At 38.7% G+C, this 19,152-nt stretch overlaps 1 protein-coding gene across 11 annotated transcripts in view; it reads right to left on the reverse strand.

Moving 5' to 3' along the window:
• Positions 1–19,152, reverse strand: part of ODAD2 (outer dynein arm docking complex subunit 2) — a 164,405-nt gene that overhangs the window by 40,931 nt on the left and 104,322 nt on the right. For 6 of the 11 annotated variants that reach the window (XR_015139504.1, XR_015139503.1, XR_015139505.1 and 3 more), the window contains 2 exons: positions 8,996–9,184; positions 6,908–7,129 (listed from right to left, as the gene is read on the reverse strand). Coding sequence is in view for 8 of the 11 variants with exons in the window: in XM_086333863.1 (XP_086189989.1) it covers positions 6,908–7,129; positions 8,996–9,184 (411 nt within the window). In the remaining 3 variants the exon portion in view is untranslated. Of the gene's footprint in view, positions 1–323; positions 938–6,907; positions 7,130–8,995; positions 9,185–19,152 lie in introns of those variants that run through there. The other 5 variants (XM_086333864.1, XM_086333861.1, XM_086333859.1 and 2 more) reach the window with 1 other exon arrangement.

Raw genomic sequence — 19,152 nt, forward strand, 5'->3', positions numbered from 1 at the left:
GCACATACAGTATGACTCTATTTATGTTAACATCTAGAAAATGCTAACATATAAAAACTAATCTATATTGATAGAAGGCAGATCAGTGGTTGCCCCAAGACAGAGCAGAGCAGGAAAGAAGGTTTGCCAAGGTTAGCAGAAAACTTTGGGACATCATTATCTTGATATTTTAATAGTTTCATGTGTGTGTGGGGGTGTGTCTGTGTCTGCGTGTGTGTGTGTGTGTGTGTGTGTGTGTGTATGCACAGTTCAGTTCAGTTCAGTCGCTCAGTCGTGTCCGACTCTTTGCGACCCCATGAATCACAGCACGCCAGGCATACATCTAAATGTCAAAATTGACCAAATAATATACTTTAATTATATACATGTGTATGTTAATTACACATAGAGTTAATAAAGCTATTACATTTGTAAGTTAAAAATAAAAATAAAATGAGGAAAACACGACACATAAATAATATTAAAGTTAAATATGATAAACTAAAACCCAACTTATTGGAACCCTACTCAAATAGAAGCACTCTTCCCTCACTCTGCCACTGCTGGGACTATTCCAGGTTACATTTCTGCAGCCTCTTCAATTTCCTGCCTTTCAGAAAGACATTGGTAGTTTTTATCTGCCTGGTATAGACATCTGCATAAACAAACCCACTGTCACTATGGAGAAGGCAGTTTCATGCCTCTTAAAGGTACTCATCAACTTTCTATTTGATCACTTTTCTGTCTTAGGAAAGGGCTTGTCTTGCTCAGTTTTTCTGCAACTTCTTCCCCTCTTTCAATCATTTTCTTATGTCACAGTCTTGTTATGATCAGCAAATGACTTTGATTTATCTCCTGGATGTCTTATATTTTCAATATAGTTGCCAATAGCTCTGCTTCCGTGTTCACAAGGTTTTGTGATGACACAGACCATGGGCTGATACTTGGAGAAGGAAGTCTGCATGAAACCATAAAAGGATAAGAACTGGATTATTCCTGTCCCATTGTATCCATCAGAGCAGGGTATTTACTAGTTCCTATAGAAGAGATTTTAACATGGAGAGGCTCTACTGCAAGGATTATTTTTTAACAACTCTTTATTTTATATTGGAGTATAGCCAGTTAACAATGTTATGATAGTTTCAGGTGGATAGCATACAAGGATTATTTTTCATCATAACTGAATTAGGAAATCTTTGTTGACTGCTTAGCGTGTTTAAACACAAACCCTTTGGTAACCTGTTCTTTCTTTGGCTCCCAGAACTCCTGGTTAACCTGCTGACTTCCTAAGTTCACTGTGATGGCTCTTCTTCATGGTTTACAGGCTCCATGACTGAAAATGTAGACATTTCCCAGGCTTCTCTAAACTCTCTGCCAAAAACATCTTATCCACCCTCCATCATGACTTAATACCTCTCCAATGACACTTCCTGAATCTGCCTGCTCTTCTGTTCTTAGGCCAATGCTGTGGAATAAGAAAACCACTAACCACCTATGGAGAACTTGAAACATGGCCAGTCCAAATTGAGATGTATCATAAGTGTAAAAACATTCACCAGATTTGGAGATTTAGTACCAAAAAAATGATAATGTAAAACATTAGCATTTTATTTCAATGATTATATGTTGAAATAATATCTTGAGTATACTGGGTTAAATAAAATATATTACTAAATTAATTTTGCTTGTTTCTTTACCTTCTCTTAAACTGGGGTTACTAGAAAATGTAAAATGGCATATGTAGCTCACATTACATTTCTACTCGATAACATTGCTCTAGACCTAAAACTCAAGCTGACCGTTTGAATGGAACACATTAGAAACTGAACTCAATCTATTCCAGACCCTCAAGCCTGCTCCTTTGCTGTTACTACAGAATAAACACCAGTTGGCATGAGACAGATACACTGCATAATGGCAGCTGCTACTGTTGAGGAAATTGTACAGGGAAACAGCTAACTCTAGAATAAACTACTTCTGAACAGGGTGACAGGATGACTCTGGTAATTGTCAAGGAACCTGTCCACATGGCTCACAAGCAGCTGCTACAGGAGTGTTTGCAGGTCTAGGAAATAAAACCACACAGCTGTCCCTCAGGGACTGGTTCTAAGACTCCCGTGGATACCTAAATCCATGGATGTTCAAGTGCCTTATATAAAATGATGTAGTATTTACATATAACCTACACACATTGTCCTATGTACTTTTTAAAACTTTTTATTGCGGTATAAGTCAATGGTTAATATTATGTTAGTTTCAGATGTACAACACAATGATTCACAATTTGAAAAGATTATACACTCCTTTATAGTTATTACAAAATATTGGCTATATTCCCTGTGCTGTACAATATATGTGTGGATGCTAAGTCACTTCAGTCGTGTACAACTCTTTGTGACCCTATGGACTGCAGCCCACCAGGCTTCTCTGTCCATGGGGTTCTCCAGGCAAGAATACTGGCGTGGGTTGCCATGCCCTCCTCCAGGGGATCTTCCTGACCTAGGAATGGAACCTGTGTCTCCTGCAACTATTGCACTACAGATGCATTCTTTACCACTGAGCCACCAGGGAAGACCAAAATGTATCCTTGTAGTTTATTTATTTTATATATAGTAGTTTGTATTAATGGGCTTCCCTGGTGGCTCAGGTTGTAAAGAATCTCCCTGCAGTGCGGGAGACCTGGGTTGGATCCGGGGGTTGGGAAGATCCCCTGGAGGAGGGCATGGCACTGCACTCCAGTATTCTTGCCTGGAGAATCCCCATGAACAGAGGAGCCTGGACGGCTGCAGTCCATGGGGTCGCAAAGAGTCAGAGACGACGGCGACTAAACACAGTTTGCATTAATACTTTTTAAACCCTCACCCCTATTTCTCCCCATCCTACTTCCTTCTCCCCTCTGCTAATCGCTAGTTTGTTTTCTGTGAGTCTGTTTCTTTTTTCTTATATTCACTAATTTGTTGTCTTTTTCAGATTCCATATATAGTGATAACATACAGTATTCGCTTTTCTCTGTCTGACTTATTTCACTTAACATAACGGCCTCCAAATCCAACCATGTTGTTGAAATGACAAATTTTAATTCTTTTTTATGGCCGAGTAATATTCTATTGTGTATATATACATACATTCTATTGTGTGTGTGTGTGTATATATATATCCACATATTGTGCATATATATACACACCACATCCTGTTTATTCATTTGTTGATGGATACTTAGGTTGCTTCCTTATCTTGGCAATTATAAATAATGCTGATATGAACACTGGGGTTCATGTATCTTTTCAAATTAGTGTTTTGATTTTCTTTAGATATACACACAGAAGTAGAATTCCTGGACCATATGGTATTTCTATGTTTACATTTTGAAAAATCTCCATAGTGTTCTCCATAATGGCGGCACCAATCCACATTTCCACCAACAGTACACAAAGGTTCCCTTTTCTCCACATTCTTGCCAAATTTGATATTTGTGGTCTTTTGATGACAGCCATTCTGATGGTATGAGGTGTTATCTCTCTGCAATGAAATTTGCATTTCTCTGATGATTAATGATGCTGAGCATCTTTTAATGTGCCTGCTGGCCATCTGTATGTCTTTAAATCTCTAGATTACTTACAATATGAAATACAATGACCCTGATGCCAGGAAAGATTTAGGGCAGGAGGAGAAGGGAGCAACAGAGGATGAGATGCTTGGAAGGCATCATCACCTCAATGGACATGAGTTTGAGCAACAGGAAGATAGTGACAGACAGGGAAGCCTGGTGTGCTGCAGTCCATGGGTTGCAAAGAGTCACACATGACTGAGCGACTGAACAACAAATACAATGTAAATGCAATGTAATAGTTGTGAATACAATGTAAACGATATGTAAATATTTGCCAGTACATGTGGCAAATTTCAGTTTTGCATTTTGGAACCTTCTGGAATATTTTTTTCTGAATATTTTCGATCTATGGTTGGTTGAATCTATGGTTGTGGAGTAGAACCCACCAATAAGAAGGGCTGACTGTCAGCATTTGACTAGAAAGGTGCTGTAGCATTTAGGAACAAAAACAGTCAGGGATTTGCCAAATTAGTGGATAAAGTTTATGTACATTTGAAGTCAGAAATGTTAGCATGTTAGCAGTTATACAATGCGACACATTGACTGCAGGTACTGTAACACCCTGATATGCCTATGAGAGCCAGACCATAAAGAAGGCTAAGCACCAAAGAACTGATGTTTTGAACTGTGGTGCTGGATAAGATTCTTGAGAGTCCCTTGGACAGTGAGGAGGTTAAACAGTCAATCTTACAGGAAATCAACCCTGAATATTCATTGGAAGGACAGATGCTGAAGCTCCGATACTTTGGCCACCTGATGTGAACAGCCGACTCATCGGAAAATACCCTGATGCTGGGTAAGATTGAAGGCAGAAGGAGAAGAGGGTCACAGAGGATGAGATGGTTGGATGGCATCACCAATGCAATGGACATGAACTTGGGCAAACTCCAGGAGATAGTAAGAGACTGCATGCTGCAATCCATGTGGTTGCGGAGTCAGAAAGGACTTGGTGACTGAATAACAACAAGTGCCTATATTTTCTTGCATTGTCTTGGTTGATGGAAACTTCCTCTTCACTTAGCCCAAAACCTGGAATTAATTTTGACTCAACACTTTCCTTTATTCCTCACATCCAAGAAACTATCAAACCCCACTGGGTTCTACCAACACCCAGTACACTATCATCCACAATTTTAACTCTTTAAAACCAAAGAAGGAGGACACAGGTCCTCAGGCTTCCCCCACGGCCACATGAGGGAGAGCCCACCATAAAGACAGTCTCTGTGTCAGGACAGAGCAGCCTACAATAAGCTTATAAGAATCATATTTTTACACTCATCCTCTATTAGAAATGGCAGGTAGTTGGGAATGCAGGTGAGCAAGGCAGAGAGAACCTCAAGACACCCTTAGCTGACCTGGGAAGGGGTCTCAAGGGCAACAAACCAAACTTTCTTTGTTGTTCTCTATCCTGTCCCTCACTCTAATCATTTTTGTTACTTTATTTTGTGATTTACATAAAGCTATGTGGGTGGGTGAACACGGTTTCAACACTTTTCGTAGCACAGCACAATTCGTAAATGAGTTTAGATTACCTATGGACTTGTGTTAGAAGAAATAATCGAGACTTGCATTTATAGCTGGTATAAATGGAAATTGAAGTGTAACAGGTAAACATTATTAAATTTGAATTCTGAGTAGTCTATAAATTCTCTTCTTAAAGGAACTGGCAATTGTCTAAGCATGGTATATGTCTGACACTTTACCAGCTACTTAACTTTTATAGCTTTTAATTTTTTAAAAAGTCTTTAGGCTATGCATATTAGACTGTACTTATTCAATAACAGAATGTATAATTTTAAGTTAGAAAATCTTTTTTGAAGTGTGAACATGATCACATAGAAGTGATGGCATTTTTACCATTCTTTAGCAACTTGAAATTAACATTCCAGTATATCTTTTATAATTAACTTTAAAAAATTGGTGCTTAGTTTAAAAGGTGCTTTTTATGCCAGTTTTTTTTTTTTTTGCTTGAAGAAATCAATATGGCCTAACTTGTGTGCTGTAAAAATGGATTTATAATGGAAAAGCTGACACACTTGGGTTTAATCGGGTTTAAATTCAGAAAAATTAACATCATATTCTTCAACTCTAATAGGTTTAAAGGATAAATTAAAAGAATCACCTCAAAAAATTACCAACTGGCATTTTAAGAATCTTATTCCTCTGAAGATGTTTTGTAAGTTAAGAGTTAGTTGCTCAGTTGTGTCCGATTCTTTGCAACCCCATGGACTATAGCTTACCAGGCTTATCTTCATATTCAGCACATATAAGTTTGAAAGATACATTAACTGAAGATTTTATTAGCTTTTGTTTAAAAGATCAAGCTGACTTTGGACATATATTTCAAAATGTAAATGCCTCTGGCTGTCATAGGCTCCAAGCTGAGACACTGGACAGTAAAATTACATTGTACAAGGAAACAAGCTGTAGAAAAGGACTGTTAACTTGAAACCAATTTTTCCTAATACTTGTAAGCTATTCATGTACTCCTAAGTATTTTTATATACATTGTCATAAAAATACTTCACTCAGAAGCTCTAGGTAGTTCCCAACATACAGATACATCAAAGCCTATGCACAGAAACTTTCCTACTGGATATTAAAGGCAAAGAAAATTTGACGCACAGTTTTTTTCTTTAAAAAAATGTCTTTGAATTGGCTCTTTGCTTATGGGTAAGACTGGCAAGACTATCTAGTTGCTGTTTGTCAGCTCTTTTCCTGTGTAGTTGGTGCCTCTATTTACTATATAGGTGCTAAGTAAATACAACATTAAGCAGAATTATGAATATCACTGATTGTTCATACACTATATATTTTGTTTGAAAAGTGTTCCTTGCTCAGTTGTGTCCAACTCTTTCAGACTCCATGGACTGTAGCCTACCAGGCTCCTCTGTCCATGGAATTTTCCAGGCAAGAATACTGGAGTGGGTAGCCATTCCCTTCTCCAGGGGATCTTCTGACTCAGGAATTGAACTGGGGTCTCCTACACTGCAGGCAGATTCTTTACCATCTGAGCCACCAGAATCCCTCCCTAAAAACATATGTTTTGTTTAATCCAATTCGAATTATGGAACAACTACTTAGTTAACTGAGTATATATTATATTCTTTGATTTAGAAGGAATTTATTTTCACACAACTTTTCTGCAGGACAAACCATGATAATGGTAACACATAACCCACCCATAGTCATGATGCAACAAGTGGGTAGTTTTGTGTGTTCAAACACCCCTTCTAGTAAAACCTTCACATTACTTAAGTTTCTTTCCAGCATACACTGACTTAACTTGGACTATCGCACAAAGTTGATCAACAGTACCTTCACGGCTCCATTCTCGTGCATGGTAACGCAGTTGTCGGCATCTTCTGAGAGCTGGTACAAGGCTTGGGCTGTTGCTCTGTGCACGTTGGTGTCATTTGATTTCAGGTACCGCACTAAGGGAGCCACCGCCTTGTGCTCGCCGAAGGCCACTCTGTTTCTGCCCCACATACAGCAACGTGAAATCGTTTCTGCTAGGTGACGCCTCAGTTTGTCGTTATTCTGCACAAGGAAAATGAACTGTGGTATGTGCATCGTAATGACCCTGTGATGTTTATGCTCTAGATGAGGGGTCCCCAAAACTGAACAACAGCAAACGTCTAGGCTCTGATGCCTGATGATCTGAGGTGAAGCCAATAATAGAAATAAAGTGTACAATAAACGCCAATGTGCTTAAAAGTCAAAGTGTTACTTGCTCAGTCCTGCCTCACTCTTTGCAACCCAGTGGACTGTAGCGCTCCAGTGTCCATGGAATTTTCCAGACAAGAATACTGGAGTGGGTAGCCATTCCCTTCTCCAGGAGATCTTCCCAATCCAGGGATTAAACCTGGGTCTCTTGCATTGCAGGCAAGTTCATTACCATGTGAGCTACCAGGGAAGCCCTTGAATCATCCTGAAAGTGTCCCCAACCCCCACTCCTGGTCCATGGAAAAACTGTCTTCCACAAAACCAGTCCCTGGTGCCAAAAAGGTTGGGAACCAGTCTTAGATGTTAACTACCCACTGGCTACATAGTTGGTGTCTAGATGGAAACTAGTATTTTGGTGGGTCACCAATGGATCAACGTTCTTTTTATGAACTGAATAGAATACATGCAGGCAAAGGTGATCAGGTATCAGGCATTAGTTATTTGCTCAAGGCTCAATTTCCTTCTGAGTAAGTCCACTCACAACACAGACCTACAGATCAGCAAGTAGTCAAATAATAAAAAATAATTAAGGAATATTGGACATTCTTAAGGGACCCTATCAGACAACTTGGATAAGCAGATTCATCCTACTTCTTCACCCTAGGAATACTTACACATCAGTAAGATACCTTGGTTCCTAAGAGGGAGAAGACAATGCAGTAAACAAGGTCAGGTGCTGAGTCCCCCATTTTCCTTTCTGATTGTGTGTGTTAGTCGTTCAGTTGTGTCTGAGTCTGAGCGACCCCATGGACTGTAGCTCACCATGCTTCTCTGTCCATGGGATTCTCCAGGCAAGAATACTGGAGTCGACTGCCATTCCCTTCTCCAGAGGATCTTCTTGACCCAGGGATTGAACCCTGGTCTCCTGCATTGCAGGCAGATTCTTTACCCTTTGAGCTACAAGGAAATCCTTCTGTATTGTTTATGTAGACTACATCCTTCTTTTTGGATGTTATTACCTCATACATGTATAATACAACTGAATAATGCTCTAATTTTCTGTTTGTTAATTACACTGTTCTCTCGATTAAGGACTTGAGAGTCCTTAACTGGAACTGGCAGATATTCTTAGGAATTCAGTATGAGAATGGCCCAAAAGTCTTCTAGATCAAACAGGCTTCCAATCACTGAATTTCTGCTTTATGACTTTTCTGCCAAGCGGCAGACCAAGCCATGCTCAAATATCTATGGTCATGGTGAAGTCATTATCTCTGAAGGCTGCTTGTTCTATCTAGTACAGCTCTGGATAAAGAATACAGTGATTGCCAAAATCTTCTAGCTCAAGAGTGCCATCGACACAGGCTTGCTAAGCTTAGAAAGGAGCATTTAAGTTCTCAAGTTGGCATGAATAATCATGTTAAAGATCATAATAATGATGATGGTGATACGATAGTTAACACTTCTATAGTAACGTTTATATTTGCCACCACTTTACTTGCCAGTGATAAGTGAAAAATAGCCTCTATTTTTACAAAGCTTCTGCATATTAACACTTTACAGTTTGAAATATACTTTCACGGTTATTTGTCTCAGAGAAATTAAATGAAATGAATTTACTAAATCTCATACCTCATAAGTGATGGATATTAAACTTGAATCCAGGTCTCTGGATTTTGAGCTCATTGTTTTTGCTACTACTATGACAATATGCATTTTGAAATAAAAAGATACATTACTTACTGTATTTGCTAGCTTGGACAGTAAAGGAACAACTCCATGATCTGTGATAACAGCTAAATTTTCTTGATCTTTTGCTATATTGGTAATAACAGCACATACACTGGCCAACACTTCTTTATTATCTGATTTCAGTAAATTGACAACAAGTTCCAAACCACCAACGAAGGAACGAACCATTTCTCCAGCATCCTAGATAACAATAAAAATAAAGATGATATCAAAAATAAACCCATATTTAGCATTTTTTAAAAAAGCACAAAGTAATGATAAGGCTGTGAGTTGTACCTTTGGTATGAAAAAATTCAGTTTATTCATATGTTATGTAATTTTTATGTATGTATGTTTGTATATGTAACACATGCTTCCCTGGTGACTCAATGGTAAAGAATGCACCTGCCAATGCAGGAGATGCAGTTTCAATACCTGGGTTGGGAAGATCCCCTGGAGAAGAAAATGACAACCCATTTCAGTATTCTTGCCTGGGAAATCCCACCGACAGAGGAGTCTGGTGGGTTACAGTCTATGGGGTCACAAAGGATCATACACGACTGAGCGACTAAACAATACACAGCACATACACAGACACAGCTCAGTTTCAACAAATGCAGACTGAAGCACTATTACATGAGTCAATGTGATAACTACTGGGGATACAGAAGTTAACAAAACCCAACTGAGTCTTAATTAACAAAACACAATTGAGCAAGGCGAAGACAATGGGAAGAAGAGACAGGAATGTACAGCTGAAGGGAAGAGTTCATTTCCTTCAGGACCAGGTCAAAACAACATTCACGTATTCTCCCAATCTCCTGTCTTACTTCCCAGTCTGTTATTGTTGCTGTTAGTCACTGAGTCGTGTCTGACTCTTTTACAATCTCATGGACTGTAGCCCGCCAGGCTCCTCTGACCATGGGATTTCCCAGGCAAGAATACTGGGGTGGGTTGTCACTTCCTTCTCCAAGAGATATTCCCAACCCAGGAATTGAACCTGTGTCTCTTGCATTGCAGGCAGATTCTTTACCACTGAGCCACCTGGGAAGCTCTACTTCCCATTAGACTCTTCTGCATAAACAATGCTCCGGACTCTAGGATTATTGCTGTTCCCTAAAGTACCAAGTTATTTTCTTTACCTGGAGTTTAGCCCTACCCAACTACACACTCCTGCTCTGTTCTGAAAATCTGACGTCTTTTAATAGCAGCTTAAATAACAGCTCCTCCATGAAGTTCCCCACCCATCCAACCGGCCTTCCCTTCTCAGTGTGGTCACTCCCTCCCCTCCACATTCTTGTAGTTTTCTCCAAAAATCCATTTCCTCACCCTCTTCTGTTTGCCAAGTCCTGGTTTTGCTTGGTTGTCTAATTCTCAGACAAGTATCAGGAGAGACTGCCTCTGACCTGGAGCTTCCACCCGTCCTGGAAGTCTCCTACCCCTTGCCAACACTTTGCTTAGGGGCAGCATACATATGGCCCAATTATGGCACATGAGCTCTGGATGATAAATCAGAAGTCTTCTGGAAGGGTTTTCCTATTTATAACAACACTGAGAATGGTAAAACAGGAGGAGGACAAGAGCCTGGTTCTTGTAGACACTGCTGAGATGCTGAATCAAGTAATGCTAAAGTCTGATCTGGCTATTTAGAACCAAAGGAATCTATAGCCATTTTTTCCATCATATTGTAATGATTTTCTTATGGGTCCTTTCCCCATTAATACATGAGTTCTTCAAGAACAGTCACCAAGTGAGTCAGAAAGAGAAAATCAAATATTGTATCGTAACACATATATGTGGAATCTAGAAAGATGCTATAGATGATTGTATTTGCAAAGCAGAAATAAAGATACAGAGAGCATATGGATACCAATGGGGAAGGGGACGTGGGATGGACTGGGAGATTGGGACTGACAAATAGACACTTTGATATTATGTATAAAATAGGTAACTAATGAGAACCTACTGTATAGCACAGGGAACTGGACTCAGTGCTCTGCGGTGACCTAAATGGGAAGGAAACCCAAAAGGGAGGGGATATATGTATCCGCATAGCTGATTCTCTTTGCTGTACAATAGAAATAAAAATCAAATAATAAACTGTAATAAGAATTAAATAAAATTTTATTTTATTAAATTAAGTATTCAATAAAAATTTTTTTAAAAAGAGAGACACCTGGTCTTTGACTCTCACTTGGGCTATCTCACTCTGTCACTCAGAGGACTTTCAATAAATGTTTGTTGAAAAAATAAAAGGAATAAGAAGACTATAACTTTTAAGATACTTCACCACAGTCACAAACAGTAAAAAGAAGAGTGTGCTAGCTTGGTAAGACAGAGTATAAATGAACTGGCCTCCAGTCTAGTGACTTCCTGGTTCTCTGACAGCAGTTATCATGGAGCCTGGGAGCCGCAGCACTGGGGCAGCCCCAGGACAAATAGCAAAAGTGGCCACACCTGCCTCTGATCTGGGACCTCCCTGAGGTGTGTGGTGCGAGATCCAGCGCACCGGTGTCAGCAAGGTCATGGTGCGGCTCACAAGGGTCTCATAACAGTTTATGTTGATAATCTGTGCTACACTCGAGGCTATAGGCCCCTCCAGAGTTCGTTTTGAAGGTGAGCTTTTTTTTCGTTTTTAGGTTCAAAGGTTTTAGACACATGACTTCTTGCCTCACATAGTTTCTATGGAAAGGGAGACAGTATACTTGAGGATGGAAAAAGTAATTCCTCTGCCAAAACTGTCTTTCACTAATGCTGAGCGACTGGGCAAATTCACTACATTTTCCACCTTCTCACATATCTTAAAAACTAGTCTTTGCCAGTTTTGCCGCTGGTACAATATTGGCTATAGACAATTCAACTTTTTAATGGAAAAATCTTTAATAATGATGATGATGATGATGATGATAATAATAGTAGTACAATAACAAGAGCCTTTTTTTTTTTTTTTTTGCAATTTACAGAAGACTTCCGCATACTTTATCTCTTCTGCCTAGGGAACCATGGCGCCCTCATCTTACAGACAGGCAGTCTGAAGGTTCATGCACAGTGAGTGACAAAGCTAAAAAAGCAGATCTCTCGATTTCTCATTTAGTATCTTTTCACTACACAACTGTGTGCGTGGACTTGGAAGTACCAATAGTTGAAGTTGTCACATTAAAGTTAGTTTATAAACAGTCAGAAGAAGCCTCCCAATTTAGAGAGTTAATAATTCCAAAAGGGATGAAGCTATTTGCCAGTGACATTTCCTAAGACAAAAACCATAATTAAAAAGAGAATATGAAACACCTTCATGCTGCTATGAGCTTGAATGGTTGAATAAGTAGGGAAAGGGGACAAGTTCAAATTAAACAAAATTAAGTATTTAATGTTAAATGTTTTTGGTTAAAATTCAACTAATAGGAAAACACTAATGCAGATTATTATTTACAGACTAATGAATAAAACAGAAAACTGGCTGTTTGGCACACAGCAAGTAAACTAATAGGCTTGAAATCCCCTCTTTCGCCTCCAGCAAAAAGAACCGGCAGCCTTCTGATGAGGTGAGATACATACAAGGCAACTTTAAAGCACATGCAAGGCAAGTGTGACGTGACTTAAGACAAAAATTTTTGACCAGAAGGGCTATAAAAACACTACACTACTCTGGCCATATAGAGACCATACAATGCATAACATTTGAAACAGATTTTAAAATAGCACCCTGCATATAAAAAAAAATTTCAAAAATGCTACATTCACATTAGAATAGCACATCAGAGAAACTAAAACTGAACAGGCAAATCTTGTCCTAAAGGTAAATTCAATAAATTTCTTTTCAAATTCTAAATATACCTCTGTATACTCAAGAACAGTTCGTTTGTGGGCTCTATCATAATAAGGTCCTTGTTTCTGTTGCTAGTAAACAAGTCCCACAGCTTAAATATACACACACATACATATACATACATACATACACACATATACTATACACACACACACACACACACATATACATGATTTGGAGTTACCTGACACTTTCAAATATAGTCCTTCAAAACTGGAAAGTAGAACCTCAATTATTATTCCTTTCCTTCTGAACTGATGGAAAAATAAATTGACTTTCGGTAAAATAAATAATGCAGTGGCTCAGTCTAGATCTATGTAGCAGAAAATGTATTAAACTTTGAAGGTGGCTTTATCCAATTAATTTACACAAGACAATGTTTTTCTAAAGTTAATGGTTCTGATTTTCCTCTATTTCCTTAGCCGAATTTAAGATAATTTTTTAAAATATCACCGTCAACTGTGATTTTTTTCCATTTTACTACACCTTGTGTTGATTCTACTTTAGATGCAATTCTATTAATGAAAAAGTCTAAATTGTGAGGCACTCTTGTGAATCAGCCTGCAATGCGGGAGACCCAGGTACCATCCCTGGATTGGGAAGATCCCCTGGAGAAGGGAATGGCAACCCACTGCAGCATTTTTGCCTGGAGAATTCCATGGAGAGAGGAACCTGGCAAAGAGTTGTACACAATTGAGCAACTAACACTTTCACTTTCACTATTGTATATTCAGAGGCTTATAGAGGCAATTAAAGGACATTTTTAACTGATGACATATTTTAAAGAAGTTTATAAGTACAAGATGCTAAATAATATAAGACATATTATCATCTAGTAGCTATTATATGTAAATCAACTGTGCATGTATAAGTTTATATATATTTTAATTTTAAAATACATATATTTAGAATTTTTCCCACTTATAATCAGTAACCCACAGATTATGATGTGTAAAACACTTTCTGGTTAAGATTAATCAGTGAATTGTATGGGTCAGGCTAAGAATAATAAATAATAAATATTTTTTATTTTAAAATAAAATAAAATAATAAAAAATAAATATTTTTTTAAGAATAAACTTAAAAAAATTAACTGTATCAAATACTACACTCTTAAAAAAAGTCTCTAATTTATGAAGAGGTTCTTCTCCAACAGTTTACTTGTTGGGTCTGTTACATTATATTTTCCTGTTGAACAAATTGGGTTATGAACTTTGCCTCATCTGCCATATTCACCTGACCTCTTGACAACCAATTACACTTCAAGCATCTTGACAACTTTTTCCACAATCAGCAGGAGGCAGAGTTCGTCAAATCCTAGAGTGGATTTTTATGCTACAGGAATAAGCAAACTTATTTCTCGTTGGCAAAAAGGTGTTGACTGGAATGGTTCCTATTTTGATTAATAAAGATGTGTTTGAACCTAGTTATAATGATTTAAAATTCATGGTCCAAAACCACCATTAGGTTTGCACCAACCTAACACCTGCAATGAATCCTCATGCTCAGGAATGTTCTAAGATCTGAAACTGGCTTTCTGGTCTTCCTCCTCTTCTGTGTTCCTGTAACTGATTTTTGTAGTAAGTGGTTTTCATTGGTCTTCCCTCTCATTTATCAGCTTCTCTGAGAACACACCTCAAATTTAGCAGATGTGGTCTGACTGGAGCAGAACTTGGCAGACTTCTCACCTCCAAGAGCTCCACTCAGTGCTTCTGCTGTGGCGGCTACTTCAGCAGGTACAATGAATTCATGTTAAGCTCTGCAATTCAGCCAAAACCCCTACATCTTTTACAAGTGAGTTACTGTATAGCTAACGCTCTCCTATCCTGCATTTGTGAGGATTCTAGCTGCTTTTTATTGTATAAATTGGGTTGGACGATTTTTCATGTAAAAGAGATAAGTTTTTGATTAAATTTCACATGGTAAAATTTATCTATTTCTGTTTAATACTGTCCTTTGAGAAACCAAGTAAGCTACCTAGGATATTTAGAGGTAAATAATTTATCCAAGCATTCTCATCTTAAAAAAAAATTCCTTAAGAAGGTAAAAAAACAGTTGTTAAGGCAGTAGTTCTTAAACTTTGTGGCACATTAGCATCACCTGGGAGACCTTTTCATGTTCCATCAGCTCAAGTTGGGCCAAGTGAATCAAAGCATGTGGGGGTGGGAGCCAGCGCCCAGAAGGTCTTTAGGTGACAATGCCAATGTGCATCAAAGTTTGGGAAGCCCTGGTTTAAGACTTTGAGTCACATAGTGAGAACAGCTGGGAGCATAGCTTGGTTTCATTACTATTGGCTGTATTGCTTTGAGCCACTACCCAACTTCTCTAAGTTTCCATTTCCTCATCAGTAATTAAACAACAAACTTGTAAATAACCACTGAGTTAAAGAAGAGATAACTATTTCCTAAAGAAGAACACAGAAAAACAGTAGAGAAAAATCAATGAAACCAAGAGTTGGATTCTCAAAAAGATCAACAAAACTGACAAATCCTTAGCTAGATTAAGGAAGGGAAAAAAAAAAAAAAAAGACTCCAAATCTAAAATGAAAGAAGGTACAAGACAATTTAGAGAAATAAAAAGGATTGTAACAGAATGCTATCAACAATTGTATGCCAACAAATTGGGTAACCTAGAAGAAAAAGAAATGGATAAATTTCAAGAAACACGTTGTTGGGAAATAACAATCAGCCAAAACGGCGGTGGTCAGACTCTCATCACATGTTCTCTCTCTCTCGCCCCACATTGTTTACAAAGTCTGTAAACAGTGACTTTGCATGGTATGATGCAACAGCTGATATCATTTATAGCAGAGCGCACGTGCATCATGCCTACATAAGCACCACGTGAAAAGCCTTTGCAGCCCACTGCAGAAGCGTCAACCATTAGTGAATAAAGCATTTTGGCCTTGCAGCTGCGAATAAATACTGTCTACAGTACCTACAGCTCCTCATAGGGACTTTTTCCAGCTTTCCATTTTCTTCCAGCTTCCCTGCTTGTCTACCCTGGGTTTAGCAAACAATGAGACACACATAACCTACACCAACTGAACCATAAAGAAATAGAAAATAGGAATAGATTTATAACTAGTTAGGAAATTGAATCAGTAATCAAAAACCTCAAACATACAAAAGCCCCAGGACTGGATAGTTTCACTTGCAAATTCTATAGAACATTTAAATAAGAATTACCAGCAATCATCAAACTCCTCCAAAGAATTGAAGAGGAGGTACCACTCCCAAAGGCAGTGTACGAGGCTAGCATTACTTTGACACCAAAACCAGATAAAGACAATATAAAAAAGGAGAACTACACTCCTCAACAAAACACTAGCAAACCAAATTCAGTTGGATTATACCCCATAACAAAGTAGAATTTATACCTAGAAAGTATGAGTAATTCAGGGCTTCCCAGGTGGCACTAGTGGTAAAAACCCCTTCTGCCAGTGCAGGAGATGTAACAGACGCTGGTGTGATCCCTGTGTTGGGAAGAGCCCTTGGAGGAGGGCACGGCAACCCACTCCAGTATTCTTGCCTGGAGAATCCCATGGACAGAGAAGCCTGGCAGGGTACAATCCATAGGGTTGCAAAGAGTTGACACAATTGAAGGGACTTAGTGTGCAGGCATGGGTGATTCAACAAAAGAAAATCAATATACTGTCCTACATTAACAGAATAAAGGTCAAACCCATAAGAGCATGTCAGATGATGCAGAAAAAGTATTTGACAAAACTTAATGTCCTCATATGATTTTTTTTTTAAGTTCAACAAACTAGGAATAGAAGAAAATGATCTCAACATAATACAGGCCAAGTAGGAAAAACCCACAGCTGAGATCATATTCAATGGTGAAAGACTGAAAGTTTCTCTCCAAGATCAGGAACAAGTGTGCCTGCTTTCAGGGTATACAGCCAATATTTTATAGTAACTATAAATGGAATCTAACTTTTAAAATTAGTGGATCATTGTGTTGTACACCTGAAGCTTATATCATATTGTAAACAACCATATTTCAATTTAGAAAAGTTAAAAATACTATGTGCCCAGAGAAATGGAGGGACACAACATTGCATCAGAAACTGGGGTCCTAGTCAATGTCCTAGTCTGTGAACTGTGACAGCACAGTTTCTGATGGTGGTCAAGTACAGGGTGTGTTCCTCGGAGTTCTTGGCTGAGCGGGAGATAATGATGTAACTTAATGGATGACATTTTTCATTTAACAAAGTAACTGGTAGCTGATAAGCTGTTGTTCAGTTGCTAAAGTCGTGCCCAATGCTTTATGACCCCATGGGACTGCAGCATGTCAGGCTTCCCTGGCTTTTACCATCTCCCAGAGTTTGCTCAAACTCATATCCATTGAGTCAGTGATGCCATCCAACCATCTCATCCTCTATCGCCCCCTTCTCATCCTCTATTGCCCCCTTCTCCTCCTGCCCTCAATCTTTCCCAGCATCAGGGTATTTTCCAATGAATCAGCTCTTTGCATCAGGTGGCCAAAGTATTGGAGCTTCAGCATCAGTCCTTCCAATGAATATTCAGGGTTGATTTCCTTAGGATTGACTGGTTTGATCTCCTTGCTGTCCAAGGGACTTCCAAGAGTCTTCTTCAGCACCATAGTTTGAAAGTATCAATTCTTCAATGCTCAGCCTTCTTTATGTCATCTGTACATGACTACTGGAAAAACCATAGTTTTGACTATACATACTTTTGCCAGCAAAGTGATGTCTCTGCTTTTTAATACGCCTTCTAGGTTTGTCATAGCTTTTCTTCCAAGGAGCAAGAGTCTTTTAACTTCATGGCTACAGTCACTCTGCACAGTAATTTTGGAGCCCAAGAAAATAAAATATGTCACTGTTTCCACTTTTGCCCCATCCATTTGCCATGAAGTGATGGGACAGATAAACTGTACTTTCAAATAAAATGGTTCAATGGGGATGTCCCTGGTGGTCCAGAGGCTAAGTCTCCATGCTCCCAAAGCAGGGGGCATCCTAAACCAGCAATCTCATTACAGCCCTCTTCAGAACAGGGGCTGAGAAGCCTGGAATGGGAAGCAGTCGCAGGGCAGGAGGGGAATCCAAAGCAACACATCTGCCCCACGGATAGTGGTCCTTTCAGCTGGGATCTGAAGACAAGCTTAATCACACCCTCACTTGTTGTGGCCCTTTAAGTCCCAAGCTGAAAATCAGGCACACAGAAAAAATATCTGTAATACAGTTCACTTTAGTTTATAGGATTTTAGAAACCGTGGACTAGATAAGGAGCATACTTGGAACTGCTTGACTTGAAAATAACCCTAGATAGGTGGGCCACCAAACACGGATTTCATTTTAAACAGCTTTTCAGTGTTTTAAGAACCTGTGCAGCTTCTTTGGCACATGGTGGACAGCTATACATTCTTTGGCAAATGTGAGCTCCTTAAGCCGTGTCTGTGGCAGTCGTCTCAGTGTGAAATTACAGCTCTATGTACTTCTTGTCCAGGTTCTCTCTGGCTTCCTCATTGGACATGGCTCATTGGGCAGCTGAAGTTAAACAGAGGGTGATGTCAGATTCCTGCCCAGTTTCATCAGCTGTGTTCTGTCACACCTGTAGTCAGGAAGCTAAAACTTCCCAAGCTTGTATTCTAATCTCTCAGAAATTAACTTTTTCTCCTTTCTTTTGGGGAATAGCTCTCAAACATCTTCTAATTGGCTTCTGTTTGGGGCAGATCCTGAGGCCACTGGTTTTAAAGTTACTAGAGATTTTTTTCCCCTCTGAGATAAAAATTCACAACCAAATATTATTTTCTAAACAAGCAGCAAAATTGGGTTTAAGAAGGTTACAAGGCCAAGTGATCACATAGATACATTACTGATTTGGTAGACAGGTTGAGTTTTCTTCCTAGTGTGACAGCTGTTTTAATTATAGAGAGTATTTATTTCAAAATAAGATACCTGTTTCCCATCTAATTCACAAGGAAGTGGTGACTGCAAATTAATATGAATTATGTGAATCATTTCTTATAAAAAGGCCAATAGAGCCTGGTGGGCTACAGTCCATGGGATTACACAGAGTCGGACATGACTGAGTGACTAACACTTTCTACTTTTTATTAATAAAAACTTTTAAAAGTCATTAATGAAAAGGAACAGAATTAAGAAAATTAAGTACTATCTTACATCATTCACAAAAAGAAAATATTAAAAAAGGCAGTCATAGTTTAAAAAAGAAACATGCTCTTATCAATGCTGGAAAAATGCTTGAGGTAAGTGGTGTAACATAATTATACATTCTTTATGTGAATTCTGTAATTTTTCATTATCTCATTGTTCACAGAGCACAAATTTGAGTTGATTTTCTGCAGCATGAAA

The sequence above is a fragment of the Bos grunniens genome, chromosome 13, assembly GCF_055505025.1.
Source record: "Bos grunniens cultivar Pamir isolate PY7600 chromosome 13, Bosgru_T2T1.0, whole genome shotgun sequence".
NCBI lineage: Eukaryota > Metazoa > Chordata > Mammalia > Artiodactyla > Bovidae > Bos > Bos grunniens.